General features: G+C 36.8%; 1 protein-coding gene across 1 annotated transcript in view; it reads right to left on the bottom strand.

The window, feature by feature from the left end:
- The window catches only part of Nphp3 (nephrocystin 3), a 37,321-nt gene that overhangs the window by 9,236 nt on the left and 10,299 nt on the right, over positions 1–17,786 (bottom strand). The window contains exons 7-19 of the mRNA XM_046431649.2: positions 15,646–15,802; positions 14,888–14,962; positions 12,912–13,085; positions 10,539–10,642; positions 9,241–9,355; positions 8,518–8,661; positions 7,944–8,041; positions 6,537–6,639; positions 5,794–5,876; positions 4,273–4,411; positions 2,338–2,502; positions 974–1,068; positions 244–366 (exon numbers count right to left, since the gene is read on the bottom strand). Coding sequence (XP_046287605.1) covers positions 244–366; positions 974–1,068; positions 2,338–2,502; positions 4,273–4,411; positions 5,794–5,876; positions 6,537–6,639; positions 7,944–8,041; positions 8,518–8,661; positions 9,241–9,355; positions 10,539–10,642; positions 12,912–13,085; positions 14,888–14,962; positions 15,646–15,802 — 1,575 coding nt within the window. The remainder of the gene's footprint in view (positions 1–243; positions 367–973; positions 1,069–2,337; positions 2,503–4,272; positions 4,412–5,793; positions 5,877–6,536; positions 6,640–7,943; positions 8,042–8,517; positions 8,662–9,240; positions 9,356–10,538; positions 10,643–12,911; positions 13,086–14,887; positions 14,963–15,645; positions 15,803–17,786) is intronic.

Genomic DNA, 17,786 nt, shown 5'->3' with positions numbered 1-17,786 from the left:
ATTTTCTCCCACGCTATTTGTTTTTCAGGTACCACTGAAACTGGACTGATTTTTATTGACTGATTTGTGGTGCTAGGGATGGAATCCAGAGCCTTGTGCATGCCAGGCAAGCACTCTACCGCTGAGCCACCTCCCCAGTCCACAGACTGATTTTTAAATTAAAAATGCCTTTTTTTTCTTTTTTTAAATGGAAGGACTGTTTAAATCTGTCCTTCTGGGAGAGATGTTCTAGAAGCTTCTCACCTTTTGTAAAGGTTCTGAGACACAAAGAGGTTGAGGAGGCAACCATGCAGCTTCTGTTTACTTCCTTGCTGCTGCAAAAGCCAAGGGAGCTCATCTGCACTCCTCCAGGTCACTCTGTCCTGGCTGTCGGGAGAGAGGAGACAAGGCTGGACAACAGCTTTCACAAGGAGAGTGCTTCAAAAGGCTTCGGGCAAATGTTCAAGGAAGAAAAATACATTAAACATCTATCTCTAAGTATGGCCTAATCCTGAGACTGGTCAAATTCAGAAACTTCACCAACATAATTATGCAAACAAACATGAGGTATTCAGGACCATCCACCAAATTCTTCCTTGGACCTCTGGGGGGAAGGAGATAAAACATCATTGAAAGGCATTAAGAGAAGTCAAAACCCCAAGTCTATAAAACCCTATATTCTAAAGGTATTTTCCTAAAACTGAACTATTTTTAAAAACCTTCAATAGACCCAAATATACACAGAGAGATACATACACATGTATTTTAAATAATGAATGTGAACAAAATTAAATAAAATGACCCTGCACTGATTTTACTTAAGTTGAAACCTTTAGCATGATATTAAAAGATCTCCTTACAAGATCATCTTTTATTCTTTTTGTAATAACTACATTTTTATACTTGAAGTTATATGCTAAGAAAGAGAAATAAGGAGACAAAGAAAGAGTGTGTTGCCAAAGTTACAAAAAAACAATATGGACATTCACAATACCTTAGCTGTGAGGTGAAAAAGCTAATTAGCTTTTGCCTATATGAAGAAATGGTAGCAGGACCGTCCATGTACTCCAGTCTCACTGTTTCCCAGGCCTAGGCAGAAAATGCTGCATTTTAAGTTAAGTAACTATATATCTAATAATTAATTTGTAAAAGGAATATACTTTTATCATTGTATGATAGAAATGGCATTAGAATATTTTTAAATTCAGGGTATATTTATGTGACAAATTTAGAGTAAAAATTCCTATACAACTATTTAAGAACTCCAAACATGGGCTGGGGATGTGGCTCAAGCAGTAATGTGCTCGCCTGGCATGCGTGGGGCTCTGGGTTTGATCCTCAGCACCACATAAAAATAAAATAAAGATGTTGTGTCCACTGAAAACTAAAAAATAAATATTAAAGAATTCTCTCTCTCTCCACCCTGTCTTAAAAAAATAAAAAAAGAACTCCAAAAAATCTAGTTCAAACTTTTAGTTAATATCTTAAAAATCCCAAAAAAGTGGATAGAAAGTTACTAAAAAGAGTTAAATTATATTCAAGGGATACATAATAAAGGAGAAAGGCTCTGAAATTACAAACATTTCACATCTATAAATATAGTACACTCAGAAGAAAGACTTCATTTGCATTTGCACACATATACAAATCAGGCGTGGCGCTGCATATTGATAAGAATATGAATCCATAGTTCCTAAAGATTTACTATGATGTGCTAGACATCAAATCTACCACCTCACAAGGACCAAGGACCATCTACTTCTCCTTATAACTCTGTGATAAAGTGGAAGTCTCCCAAGGGCTTAGGATTTGCCCAGAGTCAGACAGCCACTAAGCCTTGAAGAGCTGGGTTAGGAAGGGAGTCTGACTCCAAGCCCCAGCTCGTGACGCATATATAACCATACCAGCAATTCAACAAAATACAAAATTGAAAAAAAAAAAAACAAACCTTTTTTCATTTCCAGAAAGAAACCTCCTTTTTGTTTTGTTTTGATTTTTGGTCTTTTGTGACTTGTTTTCTTTCTTTCTAGTTTAAAAATTTTTATTTTTATCATGGTAAAAACACTTAACATGAGATCTATCTTCTTAATAAATTTTAAGTATATAATACAGTGTCATTAACTTTATGGACAATATTGTACAGTGAATCTCTAGAAATTAATGCATCTTGAGATATGACCCTTCAAAATATGAGTTGCCTCATAATATTAGATAATTTTTAACCTAAAGTTATTGTAAAAAATAATTTTATTTTATAACTGAAACATCAAACTAACCCAGTATAATATAAAATAGAGCGACATATTGACATCTGTGTGTAAAAAAATACTATTAAAAGATGTTTGAAATAACACTTACTTGGAGATGTTGAAACCTGAGCAAGCCACAACCATATGTCAACAAACACATTTTGTGTAAACTGTGAATAACGGAGGTCAAGACAGCCCAGGACATCTCAGGATAGAGTTCCATCAATTCTGATTCACTCACGCCATTGTGACTAACATTGACAAGGCAGAGAATCTAGATAGAAAAACAAACAATAATCACTTTATAAGTAACTAACAGTCATATTTTCTCTAATTCCTCTAAGCTTATTAACATTTCACCCATACTTACAAATGATTTAATAAATCAAGAAGCAGAGTTCTTACAATAAAACATGCTGCCCAAAAGGCATTAATTAAGGACAGGGTAATATATGTATATAAAGGTGTATAAAATCTGGCATCCAAAGATCACACATATATAGAAAAAAGTCAGTGAAAACTGGAAGTGCATGAAATAGATTATTAAAACTAATGACAGAATTCTAATTTGAGAAGACAGCAGGAAAAATAACCCTGCTCCTACAAATGCCTATGAACATCAGACAATATATAATAGGAAACCAAATCAGAAGGGCAGGTGCTGAGATGCTGCCCTGGAGGAAGGGGAGACAGAAGCAGCAGTCTCAGTGACTTAGAGCTTGGGGGTCACACCACCCTGGGGTGTGACAAGGAATGGGAACTAGAATGCCTTTCAATTCTAGGACCTACTCTCTGTGTGAAAGGGTACAAGAGGAAAATATGAGACATGGAAAGAATACAAGGAAGCTCAATGGTAAAATGAGAAGTCAAAACCCCAGGAGCCACCAGGCTGGGAAATTCACACACACAAAAATGGATCCAGGTTTGAATTATAAGAGCTCAGCAAGGTGGTTAGATATAAAATAAATTTCCAAAAAATCAAAATTGAATGTATTAACAAACAGTAAAATACTATTTTAATTATAAAGTATTTATAAACAAATCTTAATAGATTTGTAGGATCTTTATGCAGAGGAAGATAAAACATTGAAAGGCATTAAAGAAGATGACTAAATAATGGAGAGTCATCTTTCCATGCAAGGGAAGACTTTTATAATCATATTCCCCAAGGTAGTCTCTACATTCAATGCCATTCTAGTTAACATCTCAAAATGAGTTTCCATGGAGTCAATTCTAAAAATATATAACAGCAAATTAGCTAAGACCATTGTAAAGAAGAATAACAAAAGGGGATTTACCCAACTAAGTATCAAAGCTTAAAGTTCTAATAATTAAGACAGTGCCATAACGGCAAAGAATAGGCAAATATGGCCCAGAAGAGCCTAGAAACAGATTGACATTCATACATGAGCTTGATTTTTGTCAGGGAGTATTCCAAATCAGCAGAAAAGATGTACTAGTTAGCCATCTCTATGACAAAAGATTAAAAAATAAACAAAAATAAACCCACATGAGATAAGGATTTACACAAGAACTATAAAACCTTTTCAAGGAAATTACACACACACACATGCTTTAATAACAGCAAAGCATTTTTTTTAAAAAGATACAAAAAGCCTAAATAAACCATAATGGAAACTGTTGGTAAATTTGATTTTATCAAAATAAAACTTTCAATGAATAACATCCTAAAGTTGAAAGACAAAAGACACTAACAGGAAAAAAGCATTTATTTAGAACTCCTACAGACCAATAAGAGAATGACAAAAAAAAAAAAAAAAAAAAAAAACAACTAAAACATTGGTAAAGTACAGGAACTGGAAATTCATATAAGAAGAAAGAAGGATAATAAATAAATGTGAAAAGATGAGAAACCCCAAAGATAATCGGGGAAATGGAAATTTCGGCAAGCCTGCATGGCTGCCAGCATTTCTGGATATGCTTCAAACATATGTAAGTACAAATTAGAAAAGAATTATCTACTTCAGTTCGATTATAAATAAGACCAACTAGCCTTCTTTTTTCCAAGCTGACCACACTCTACCTGTCTCATTAGCTCTTTGTCCGTGTCATCTGTCATGGACTCCTTGATGGAGCGCAGAACCAGCCTGTACAATGAAACAGTGTCCTGGCACTGGAGACACTCATGAAGGATCTTATCTACACCACCTGCTCTCCCAGCACTGTTGGAATGGAGAAGAGATTTTATTCCTTACAGACAGCCAACATCTGTGAAAAATCTGGGGTGAAGACAATGGGATCTCTCTCTTTTTTTTTTTTTGTATTGTAACTGATAAGAGGAACTGAATAAAATACAATACAGAAAATGCTAATTTTATGAAGCTACTAGAATCACCAAGTTTATTTCAGCATACCACTTAATTCAGTCCAGTAGACATAGGTTGAGACTCCCTACATTTCAAGAAATTTCTATGCGCTGTGCAATATAAAACTGAATAAGACAGATTCTTATTGTCCAGGAGCTACCTACATACAAGATGCAGGGAAGGAACCAAAAGTACTGTTAGTAAGTTAGCCATGCAAATGAAATTTATGTAGATCCAGAATTTTTAAGACATCAGGCTAATAAACTGAGGAAAATCAGTAAAGAGAGGGGTTTGTTTTAAAATACCAATAATTCTTTTTCAGAAAGGAAGATGTATGAAGGAAAGAAAAACATGGTCCCTAGTTCCTATTGAAGTATATTCTAATAAATACCATGAGATCTGTGTGAGAAGACTTATACTCTGAACTGCACTCACTGTACTGCTGATGTTCATGGAAGCAGATTTCCTGCTGTACTTGAACCATGGGAAGGACGGTGGAAATGTCATGCAAGATTTAAAGCTTCAGAAGATTTTTTTTTTTCATTCAAATTTGGTGCTTAAGATGAGAATGTGGAATTAAGAGACAAGAGTACTAGATTCAGTGTTTGAAAATAAGAGTTGTACTAGAATTATGATATATTGTGATGAATGCCAAAAAAGTTATTTTTTAAAAAAATCTCTGGCTGAGGACAGACAAGGTAGAGGCTATCCTGAAGAAGAAACAAAAGTAGTAAAATGTTGTAATGGTTACCTACAGCTAGATTCCTAATAGACACTAGAACAGAAGAACTACTGTATGACAACATGTTTATCAGGATTTGAGAACCAAGACAATAAAAATTCCTGCCTGCATACTGACCTCCTAATATTCCAGGAAACCTGAAACAATTCTTATACCTCAGATGTCTGTGCCACTTTCCCAAAGCTAGGGGCCTCTGCAGGTGGCACAGAGCACTGATGGCTCTAAATGAGGGTGAAGAGGGCCTCATTTTTAAAACCCAGTGGGGAAAGGGTTAGGATGATAAAAATTAGATAAATCTATCATTGAGTTCTGATAATTCACAGGCTACTCAATCTTTAGCAGTCAGCCACATTGTCACAGAGTGTTAGTGTCACCATTAGAATAAGCAGAAATCTGGCCCAGGAAATTGTTTAAGGAGCAGCCATCAGTTCACAGGGTGAGGAAATGCTCTGCAGCAAACACAAAACACACAGACTGGGACACGGCCACCACTTACCGTGCCATCATTTTGCCAAAAAGGGTGATGTAAAGGGCATTGCAAGTTGTAGCAGAACGACAATGTCGTTCTAGTTTCTTCTCCTGCACCAGTTTCCCCAAAAAAACAAAACAAAAATACAATAATCACCCTGGAATTCATCGGTCATCACTACTGAGCAGGTATCCCAGCAGAAATAGCACTTTTCTGCCATCTCCTTGGGGACATCACTGCAGGCAGCAGAAGATCCCTGGCTATGGTCAGGATGCAGCCAATGTGAAAACATGTTTTTGCTTTTCAAATACTTGCTTAATATTATACAGTACTCCTTAAGACCAGAATCTTTTCATCACTTCTTCTCTGTCACTAAAGAATCAGTGCATTTACCAAAGTAATTACTAGATTTCAATTCTCTATAACAGTGAGCCCAATATTGAATTTTTTTTCTAAATTTTTCTTCTTAGTTGTAGATGGACACAATATCTTTTGTTTTATTTATTTATTTTTATGTGGTGCTGAGGATCAAATCCAGGGTCTCACACTTCTAGGCAAGTGCTGTACCACTGTGGTGGACACAACATCTTTATTTTTTTATTTTTATGTGGTGCTGAGGATGGAACCCAGCGCCCTGTGCATGCCAGGTGAGCACGCTACCGCTTGAGCCACATCCCCAGCCCCCCATATTGAATTTTAAGTCTCATATAAGATATTTTATAGGAAGGCTGACACAGAGTGAAAACAGTATCAAAATTAAAAATACATACCTGCTCTTTGCTCAGTTTAATGTCTACAGAGTGGCATTCTGCAATTATAATAGATTTTGCATCTTTTGGATTTAAAGGATCAAGATGAAGTGTAGGCCACAACCTTTGGTTTGAAGAAAAGTAAAATTCAAATCATTCAACAAGAACAGTAATCTATCCACAGCACAATTAAAAACCATGAAGGAAATTGATTTTTTTATTCTGCTTTTATAAAATAAGTGAAGTTAATCTCTGTTAATCACATCAAGGAAAACTATCACTTTGATTTATTCTAACATGTATATCATTACAGCAATTAATCACCACAGAATGCTATAAATAGTATATATATTAGACAACTAAGTGGTAAAACATCTCTAGTTCTATGTTCTGTACCTTTGGTAAAACTAAGCAGAGGCATTGGTACTTATGGGAGCAGTACAAGACACAGTCTTTGTCCACAAGTACTTATAAAGTGACTGGAATTTAACTGCTACAATATTCATTTTCAATATGATAGCAAAAATTGTTTTTTGGGTGTGAGAAAAATCTCATTGTTTTGTACAAAGCACAAATACATATACATATCTGCTTATATATAAAAACAGATAGTGTATGTGTAATACACAGTATTTTCTTAGGGAGCAGAGATTAGAAAAAAAATTTCTATGAGATTTCTTAGGGGGGAAAATAGGTTGAGAAACACTACTCCACAAAATTCAATTTCTGTGTCATTTGTTTTTTATTTTTTATTTTTTAGGGCTGCTAAAGCCAGCTTGCATTTCCAGATAACAGGAGTCTAGACTACTATTGCTGGTATGCTGCCCATTTTTCCTTTCCCATAAATTAAACTGCCTACTAGACATCATTACTTGGATCTACAAGTGGTAACTCAAACTAGCTGTGTCTAAAAACTGAATTCAATGCTTTTCCCCCACAAACTTGCCTGTACTTTGTGTTTTCTGTTTTAGTTCATAAAATCACCATCAATTGATATGCGTGCTTGTGTGTGTGTATGTGTGTATGTGTGTGTGCAGTACTGGGGATTAAACCCAGGTGTACCATACAACTGAGCTACATCCTCAGCCCTTTTTGATTTTTGAGACAGTGTCTCTCTAAATTGCTGAGGCTGGCCTTAAACACCTCCTGACTCAGCCTCCGGAGTCATTGGGATTATAATTGAACCACCAGGTTCAGCTGTTTAATTTCTTGAATACGAAATTTAGAGTCACCAAGTTTTCTCCTTTCCCTTTACATCCCAAATCTCACCTCCCTCCAAACCCTATAAATAGGATCTTTGTCTTTTTCCTGAACTCATCCTGCTATTTACATAAAAATCATGAAAAACACAAATACATATTAAAAATCATTCCTTGTTTGCCCTTAAAACATTTCATGTAATCTGAAAAACTAAAGATAGCATCATACCTCCATGCTGCAGGGCAAGTTTCCACGTTCACGGAAACTATGACTCTTACGTTCACTGGCAGCGGGTCTATCAGCCATTTCATGTGTTTCTCAACTTGCTTAAAAATACAAAAACAAGATTCAATCTATTAACCAAGATATTTCAAACAATCCAATAACTCCCCAATATAGTGAAATTCTCATTAAATTTCTCTTATGATTAAGGACAAAAGTCTTATATTTGGATGATTTAAGATTTTTTTAAAGAACAAGTGGCAGAATACTATTATCACTGATCTGAATTTTGGACACTTAAGAAAATGTCAAGGCCCTGAAAATATGGTAAAACAAACAGTTTTTGCTAATTATTTAAATTCAGTTGGTCCTTCCCAATAAGATAGTAGTGTCTATTGGCACTCATACTTTTATTTATTTATTTTTAAATTCAAGTGCTTTCTTCCTAGAAATGAAGCAGGAATAAAAGGAACAGCATTATTTTCATATCACAAACACAGAATTTAAACACTGGCTCGAGCCATCACTGGTATTTTTGTCTTTAAGCTCATATAACTAGGTAACAAAGTGAAAACAGTACCTGAACTTGATCTATGGAATCAATAACGATGATGATGCTGCCCTGATGACGAGCGGAGAGTTTCTCTAGCCAACGTGGAAATTCTTCCAGGAGCTTAGCGGGATCCAAAGTTAGTGCTGACACAGACCAAGAGTGCTGCATCAACTACAGGGCGAAGACAGGTACAAACAAGGTGTTTACACCGATCGCAGCTGGTGGAAATGTTCCTGTGCCTACTTTTCATATCACAACTGAGTCACCAAGAAGACCTGATTAAATACTATTTTTAACCTTGGACAAAACCAAAACTGGCTCCAGGTTGCCTATCCCTTATCAGAAGTACTTGGTATCAGAAGTGCTTCAGATTTCAGTTTTTTTCAGATTTTGGAACATTTACATAGGCACAGTGACATTTACATATCTTAGGAATGGGACCCATGTCTAAAGACAAATGTGTTTCTGTTTTATATACACTTTCTACACACAGCCCGAAGGGGGTTCTGTACAAATTTTTAGTGCATCTGTTTTGTGACTGTGACCATTGGTCACATGAGGTCAGGTTTGGAATTTTCCATTGACGGTGTCATGTTGGTGCTCAAAAAGTGTCCAATTTTGGTGTTTCAGATTTCAGATTAGGAATGCTCATATTGTAATGCTAAAAAGTTATTCATCATCATCTCCTTAGTCCTGACGATTTCTGAATCTAAATAATATTCTGAGAATTCCAAAGGTGGCACGCTATACCTTTAGCGTCAGGCGTTTAACGATCAAAGAGGACTCTGAACTGGTGGACATGGGCCTCCCCACAAAATGAGAAAGGATCAGTGTGTTCGGGGAATTCTTCTGCTGCAACTGAATCCTGAAAGAAAAACAGGACTGTTAAAAAACTGACCAGTGCCTCTGCTTCAACAAAAGAAGAATTCACAGCAAACTAGACAGTAAATGATGACTATCAGCAATCGCATAGTTAGTCAATTGTACATAAATACATAGCATTCTGATTTTACCTCATTTTTACAAAATTTTAAATATACTTGAAAAAATTATTGGTTAATTTTAGTCACAAATTGATATTTACATTAGAGGTTAAGGTATTAGTAAAGGAAGCATTAAAATAGTTTAATTTGAAGTTAGAAAAGTAACATTTTTTAATTTGAAATATGCTATTTGAGGAAAATTTATTCTGTACAAAAATACTATATTTCAAAGATAACTTTAAATAATAGAGCAATAAACAAGAATCAACCATATGCTAACTCTTCAATATAAATAATAATTATGCATAAAAGAAAATATTCTTAATACTTGTTTAAAAATAATACAATGAAATTTAGAAGCTTATTAGTTTATATGAACCTTCGTCTATAATTTGAAGACTAAACTGCATTCACAGTAAAGATTATCCTTAGTTTTGATGCTTTTTAGAATTCATCTTGCTTTTAATAATCTATCTTCAAAAGACTGGAGATTTATCCCAGGGGTACTTTACCACTGAGCTCCATTTCCAGCCCTTTTTAAAGAAATTTTGTGATGGGGTTTCACCTAGTTGTACAGGGCCTTGCTAAGTTGCCAAAGCTGGTCTTGAACTTGAGATCCTCTTGCATTAGCCTTCTGAGCTGCTAGAATTACTGGCATGACCCACTGCACCTGGCTATAGTCTTAGTCTTCACTCAAATATTTTCAAGTCCTGTGGAACTTTTAAGATGAAGTCAATAACTGAAAAATAAAGATGCATCCCTCTTTAATTTACCTAGTTCCCCGCCATACTGACACACCTTACTCCTGTACTTCTTTATCTCTCACCAATGTAATTTGTGTTCATAATCACGAATGCTCACACTTCCTACTTGTTTTTCCTTCTGTATTTTCTCTCTGACATCCAAATTCTCTACACTGCATAAAGCTATCATTTCACTCCTCTGTGCTTTGTTAGTGGTTAGTATTGGCCATGCAGCAAGGCAAGACATGCAGTGCGTTCTGTTGAAGGACCTCCGTAATTCAAGTGATGAGGATAAGTACGATTTAACTGGACCGTATCATACCACTTTGATAAAAGAAGGGACTTTCCAGAACCTGGTCCTCCAGACACCAGAAGGGGTGGAATCGGGGCTGGTGCTGCCACCAGATCATTGAGGCGTTGATAATACTAGAAACAATAATGAATTTAAATTGTGAGGAAGTGCATGCCTCTGAGAATTCTAGTCAACTTCTGATTATCAATGAAAATACTGGAACAAGCTGCATCAGAAAACTCCACTGTCAGTTGAGGCACCCTCACAATGGCTTATTTTTATTCCCAAAATACACTTAAAGTAGCAAACTAAGAATGGGCCCCAATTTCTCCTCCCATAATGTTGCTGTCAATTGATGAGTGAAGGACAAAAACAAACAAACAAACAAACAAACAAAAAACATTTCAATCCATGTGGGTTTTGCAATTCAGATGCTTTGCAGAACACTGCAGGGAGGTCACTCTGTCACACTGGATCCCTGAACCATACAAGGTGCCACAGAAGGCCTTGAAGGCCCGTCAGGCAGGCATGTTGGATCTCTTCATCATAAAAATCAACACCTGCTTTACAGGATGACTATCCCTTATCTTAAATAGTTGGCACCAGCAATGCGCTGGAGACTTTCTTAGTTTCCAGGGACTGGTGAGAATAGCTCTATACAAGAGCAGGTTTATTCTGGGGCCTTTTTGGGTCTCCTAATTTGCCCCAGGGAATCAGGTTAGCGTAGGATGCTGCAGAGCTTTCTGAAATTGAGTTTGTCTCAGACACTCAAAACTGGTACAGAGCTTAAAGGATGCACTCAGCAAACCAAATTATTACAGTACTTATCAAAGTGCTTGGGTAGTTTCCAAAGTTATCTTGGGGTTTGGATTTTCATTAAGTGGCCTAAATGATAGCTGATGAAATTTTTTAAAATCTGCAATAAGAGCATATGGCTTTAGGCTACAAAGTTTCTCTAGGAACTACAAGAAAGGATTACTTGGAATAGCTTTACAATTAATTTTTCTGCTTGTCTATCTAGATATAGAATACATTGAATCAAATAATTCTGCTAGTAATGATGCATCTGAAGGAAGGAAGAAAGGAAGGACTTCATAGATTTACTATCTCATAAATCCTAACCACTTAGCTAAGGTTCCACAGAAAGCTCAATTATAGAGCCATGGTTCTCAAGTTAAGATCCCTTGTTGTAGAAGAAAAAACAAAGGATTTGGAGCCAGAAGACCCAGGTTCAAATCCCAGATCTGCAATCTACTCCCTGTGCACTCTTGGTCAAACCATAATCAGAACCTCAGTTCGTATATAATTAACAACAGCAGTACCTGTCTTATAAAATACTAATTTAACATTTGTCTTATGCCTGGTATTATGCTAAGTGCTTTATGGGCATCATCTGGCTTAATAACTTTACAACTGCCCAATGAAGTAGATACTAGTAGTTATTCTCATTGTACAGACAAATCATGTCTAGTGCGGTCAGGTGATTGACCAAATAAATTCCAGTTAGGAAATGATGGAACAGGACATAAATACAGATAGTACAAATTTAAAGAAGATAATGCTAAGTGAAGTTAGCCAATCCTCCCTAAAACAAATGCCGAATGTTTTCTCTGATATAAGGAGGCTGATTCATCATGGGGTAGGGAGGGGATGCATGGGAGGAATAGACGAACTCTAGATAGGGCAGAGGGGTAGGAGGGGAAGGGAGGGGACATGGGGTTAGAAATGATGGTGGAATGTGATGGACATTATTATCCAAAGTACTGTATAAAGACATGAATTGGTGTGAATATACTTTGTATACAACCAGAGATATGAAAAATTGTGCTCTATATGTGTAATAAGAATTGTAATGCATTCCACTGTCATATATAAATAAAAAATAATAAAAAATACTGATGTTAATATTAGCTTCCATCATATTCTTTAACATATTATTCTAACATTAATTTTAAATATTAAGTATTTTTTTAACTTAGACACCTTTGTTTGTACACATGAAATTCTATTAATTTTTTAGATATTTAGGATGCTGATTAGATCACTAAAGGACTGATCTACCTATTGCATGAACAACTGCACTCTGCTTTCTGAATGTCTGATACTCTCATTCCTTTAAATTGGAAGAAGAGCCTTACTATTCTAATCAAGTTTCCTAGCTATGCTACACCCAGCCCAGGTGAGTTGTAGATGGTGATACCATGAATTCATAAATTCTAATATATAACCAGAATTGCTTGGTGCTTATAAGTTTACTTGAATCTCACACATCTTTCATAATCACGCTATGACGGCAGACTACTAACCAATCACAAACCTTGATTATATTTAGATGAAATACAATGATAACACAGCCTTTTAGTGGTGACTAATCTTTGCTGGAACAATACTCCAAATGCTTACTTTTTCAAATCCTAACTCATGGGCTGAATTAGAAGCCTGCTGAAAGGTTTCCATTTGCTCTTGTTCATCATGTATGTCCCACAGAACATCCCCAAAATCATCTTCTTCTGGAAGGGAATCATCACTTCCCAAATCCTTAGTCTCCAGGTCTGTGTTCTCAAAGCCCAGTATATCCTGAACACAAGGAACAAGCACACAGAAAAAAAGGAGAAAATGAATGAGAGGCAAAGACCTTGCAGCAGGAGTGAGCACACAGGCCCCAAGTGGTCTTAAGCTGCTGAGGAGGGATGTCCAAACTTACGGCTTTAATATAATACCTGCGAGCATAAAGTTATAACCATAAATGATAATTTAAAAATAAGGAAGACAAATAAAAATATTAAAATAACAAACACAAAGATCTCTTCTTCCTAAAAATAAAGCTAGAGGGATATTGGACTCTGATGAAATTTGCTTTCTGAAAAATGCTACATGGGATCTGTGGTTATATCTGCTAGTGAACAATTTTAAAGGTTGTGCTATCACTTAAGAAATATGCCATAAACATTTAATTACTGCCAGCTGCGGTAGTGCACACCTGTAATTTCAGTGGCTTGGGAGGCTGAGGCAGGAGGATTGGGAGATCAAAGCCAGCCTCAGCAAAGGCGAGGTACTAAGCAACTCAGTGAGATCCTGTCTCTAAATAAAATACAAAATAGGTCTGGGGATATGGCTCAGTGGTTGAGTGTCCCTGAGTACCTCTCTCCCCCAAATTTAATTACCTAGTACCTCTCTCCCCCAAATTTAATTACCTAGATGGAGTTTTTTGATATCAAGTATCTGTGCTGTCATATCTTTATATTAGATCACTGAAAACATATTGTTCTTCAATCATTAAAGATAGTAAATATGGCCAGGTTCATTTTGCTCAATTCATTTTTTCATCTGTCCTAAAATTTGCAAGATTGTTGAAAATATAAAAATTTATAATGACAATCTTTATATTAGATGACATCATGCAAAATAGGTTTGAGCTCACTCTTTCTCTGATAATAAATTTTCATATCTGTAATGCAAATTAATTAGAAAAGGTATTCTAACCCCTTACTTCTCAAATAGACTCTAGTTCCCTAGAGATGTCTAGAGGGATGGGTAACTACACACTAAACATGGTACATCTTCCTCTTGTGTTCATTTTACTTGCATCTTTTATTATATAGTTATTGGTATTTTGTTAATAAGTAATTTTGACAATATTTTTAATATTAAAAATAAACAGGTATACTATCAGACATATTTTTAAGATGATACATGAAATTTCATGAAAACCTTAAGCTCCAGACACCTCTCTGGTCCATGTTCTCAGCTTCCTTAAGGGATACTTGAACCTCTCCAGGCTGTTAGGGATAATGTGGTGGGAAAATTTGAGGACTTTTCTAATATGTAAAAATCCAAAGTGCACACAGAATCTAAGGAGCCTCTCTATTGAGTAAATTGCACATTTTACTTCAAACACCTATTTTATTTATTTTTTTTGGTACTGGGGATCTAACTAAAGGGTGCTTTACCACTAAGCTACATCCCCAGCCCTTTTATTTATTTATTTCTTAAATTTTGAGACAGGGTCTCAGTAAGTTACTGAGGCTGACTTCGAACTTACAATCTTCCTATTTCAGCCTCCCGAATCTCTGGGATTACAGGTTTGTGCCACCATGCCCATCTCAAGTATCTACCTTTTAACTTGCACTTTTGTAATATGTTTTCTACTTAACAGGTATGAACTGTCAATCATCTGTGAGACCGATGAGTGGTAAGAGCATCTGGTCCTAAGTAACGCCATGATCACACCACAGGATGTATTCCCAACAAAACAACAGTGCTTTCCTCGGGGACTGTTCTCAGAAGAACAAACAGGTGGTTTTCTCTGGAAAACTCAACTTTATGGAAAACAGTCTTAAAATATTTTAGGTGAAATCTTACAGGAGATGCATATTTACCTGTTTAATGATCTTTTCCACACAAATATAAGTTTTATATACTCCCTCTGCAGGATCTCCTGAGTGATCAATGAACTGAGAAAAAGAAAAAAGTTCACAGTAACAACAAACACAGCAACAGCAGGAAGAGGTGGTGGTGCTGTGTCAGGAAGTATTCTAGGCCTTAACATATCTGTCCTCACTTATCCTCAATAACATTATAAGGGACAAACTATTATTATCCTCATTTTACAGATGAGGAAACTAAGGCATTTAAAAAAAAAAAAACTTGTCTAAAGTCACACAAGGGATTTAGTGTGACCAGTGGTGTGATAAAACCCAAAGTACACACAGGTTTGCCCGCCTCATCACCTCTCTAACACCACTCTGGTCTGAGCCACTAGCACCTCTCACCTGGATGGTACCACAGCTCTCAGACTCTGCCCACTATGCTCCAAACTACTGTCTATTTTCCACAAAGTGGCCAAAGAGATTACTTGTCCAGGATCGCATCAGGCCCTGATATTCTTCTTCTTAAAATCTTCCAGTGGCTCCCCATCTTATTTCAAGGGAACAAAACCAATCTCTTAAAATGGTGGTCAGGACTCTTGAGGATCAACTGGGCCATCTCTCCTGCTCCCCGCCCCCTTACTCTGCTCTGGCCTAGCTGGCTTCCTCCTTGTCTTCAGACACTCCAGGCTCACGTCCACCTCATGACCTTTGCTCTGGCTCTTCCCTCTGCCAAGCATTTTCTGAAAAAGAAACCCTGTGACTTTTACCTTGGCTTTGTTGGCCTGGTTGAGGTTAGAAACTTGGTCCATCAATCGCTGGACAGAGTCGGAACTGACTTTTCCGTCCTCCAGACGGTGATAAATTAACCGTGGTTTTCCTTCAGGGTTTTTCAGAAAGGCTTCTTCACAGTCTTCCAATAAAAGGCTAGATGGGAAATTGGCATTTCTGGTGCTACACTGCATGGTGGCAGCAAACAGTAAAACAAGCTACTCCAGTGACAAGTGGCCAGAGAAGCTGCAGCTCAGTGAAGCTTCTAAAAGCTACTCTAAGTCCTTAATTCTCTGATGAAACTCTGTTATAGCTTGTTCTTAAAATACAATGTGTTCCTTAGCCAACAATTAGAGTCAGTATGATAGATTATGAATTAAATTGCAAAGCTTAAGCAACTTTATTTTTTAAACCTCACAAAATTCTCAAAAATTCTGTTAAACATGGCTCAAAATGGTGGAACCAGACTCATGAGACTTTGCAAATACATGGAAAACAAAATTCCATTGACTAATTTATATTTTCTAAGTTTAAACACATATATTATCATCTCTAAAGGCTCAAGATATTTTTTCTTCTCCAGTCCTTTAGCCTTTTCTCATTTAATAAGTGGCCTCAATATGTCCAATACCTACTATGAGAAAGACCTAGGGGTAGATGGGTGAGGAAAAATGACTAGCAAAAACCTTGACTATGGGAAAGTTGTTTTATTTTTTTAAAATAAACTTTGCTACAGGGAACCATAATTATATTGTTTACAAAAGTTACTAAAAAATTCTAGAACTAATGAAACAACTAGTGTTTTATACGCCACAGGAACATTGCAGCGAATTTCCCTTTCTAAAAGTTTTAAAGTTGTCTAGAGAGGCATATTGGTGTGTGTATGTGTGTGTGTGTGTGTGTGTGTGTGTGTGTGCATGTAGGGCATGGGAGCTAGTAAAAGATTCAGAATTTGCAAATGCAGAAACTAGTCTCAAAGATAAAACAGAAAAAAATAATATCCTGCTAGATGTTTCTGGGCCAACCCAATGTACCAATCCACAGAAATTTTCATTGTTGAAATCATTCTGGCCATGTTTTACAGAAGTTTGGAATTTAAATGGCCCATTTCTTTTTGTTTTTGGTTAAAAAAAAAATCTGTGGCCCAGATGAATGCCAAAGAGTGGGCCTTCTGTTCAGATGCATGTTTGTATTTGAAAAGCAGGCTCCACAAAATTGATACAGGGGTTTAGGTAAAATGCTATGGTCTCTGGGATTTGGTGGCATCTGGTGGACGGGAAGCAGATGGTACAGATGAAAATAAACAGATCATGTGCTGAAGTCAGAGAGTATGGAAGGCCAGCTGACATGCTGATAATCTTCATTGCAGGATCCAGTAAGAAAGTGGGTTGTACAGACAGACGCAGAGGGAAGGAGCTGAGAGAGGAGATGCCACTACGTGAGGCCATTAGGAGTTGGAAGTGGGGACCACGAGGAATGAAGACAGCTCAATCACAAGAGTGGAGCTCCCACCTCACTAAATTCTATAAGAAAAACTCTACAGGCAAATTGTTACTAAGAACTGAGTGAAACCAAGAGTAGAGCCTAAGAAGTCGTGAAAGGTGATGTGATTACCCTGAAGGCTCCCAAGAGGGAGCTCCTCTCCCTTGAGGGATAATGATGCACTGAAGAAAACCAGGTGCAGTAGTCCCTCTGTGCCATCAGGACCAGAGGCTGCTTCCAAAAGGAAAAGCGGCCTTCTCTTCCACTTATGATCAAGAATTCTTCATTAGCCTAGCTGCCCAACAAGGGTTTTGCCACAATGAAGGAGGGCAAAGAATCAAGAGCAAAGAATATCCTAGACCTTTATCTAAAATATTCCTATTGGCCAGTCCCTCCTGGAGTCTCCCTTGTTCAGTTCACATCCTTCACGTTAGGAGATTTCTCCTATGATTCTGCCACAGAGGAAAGCAGGTCAAATTAATGAAAGAAGAAACACATGGATCAGCAGTGTCAGAAGTCTGACCATTTCCCTTCTCTGGAGAGGGACAATGGAAAGGCACGGCTCCTGTGTTCCTCACTAGACAGGCTTTTATTTATTTATTTTTTTAATGATGACTGAATGTTGTGAGAAGCCACTGAACAGTATCTTTAAGTAACT

Source organism: Marmota monax, unplaced genomic scaffold (genome assembly GCF_021218885.2).
Source record: "Marmota monax isolate L192 unplaced genomic scaffold, Marmota_monax_Labrador192_F-V1.1 WCK01_AAM20220418_F8-fsc00022, whole genome shotgun sequence".
NCBI classification, from domain to species: domain Eukaryota; kingdom Metazoa; phylum Chordata; class Mammalia; order Rodentia; family Sciuridae; genus Marmota; species Marmota monax.
The sequence above is the reverse complement of the archived record's forward strand: the minus strand, read 5'-3'. Positions and strand labels throughout refer to the sequence as shown.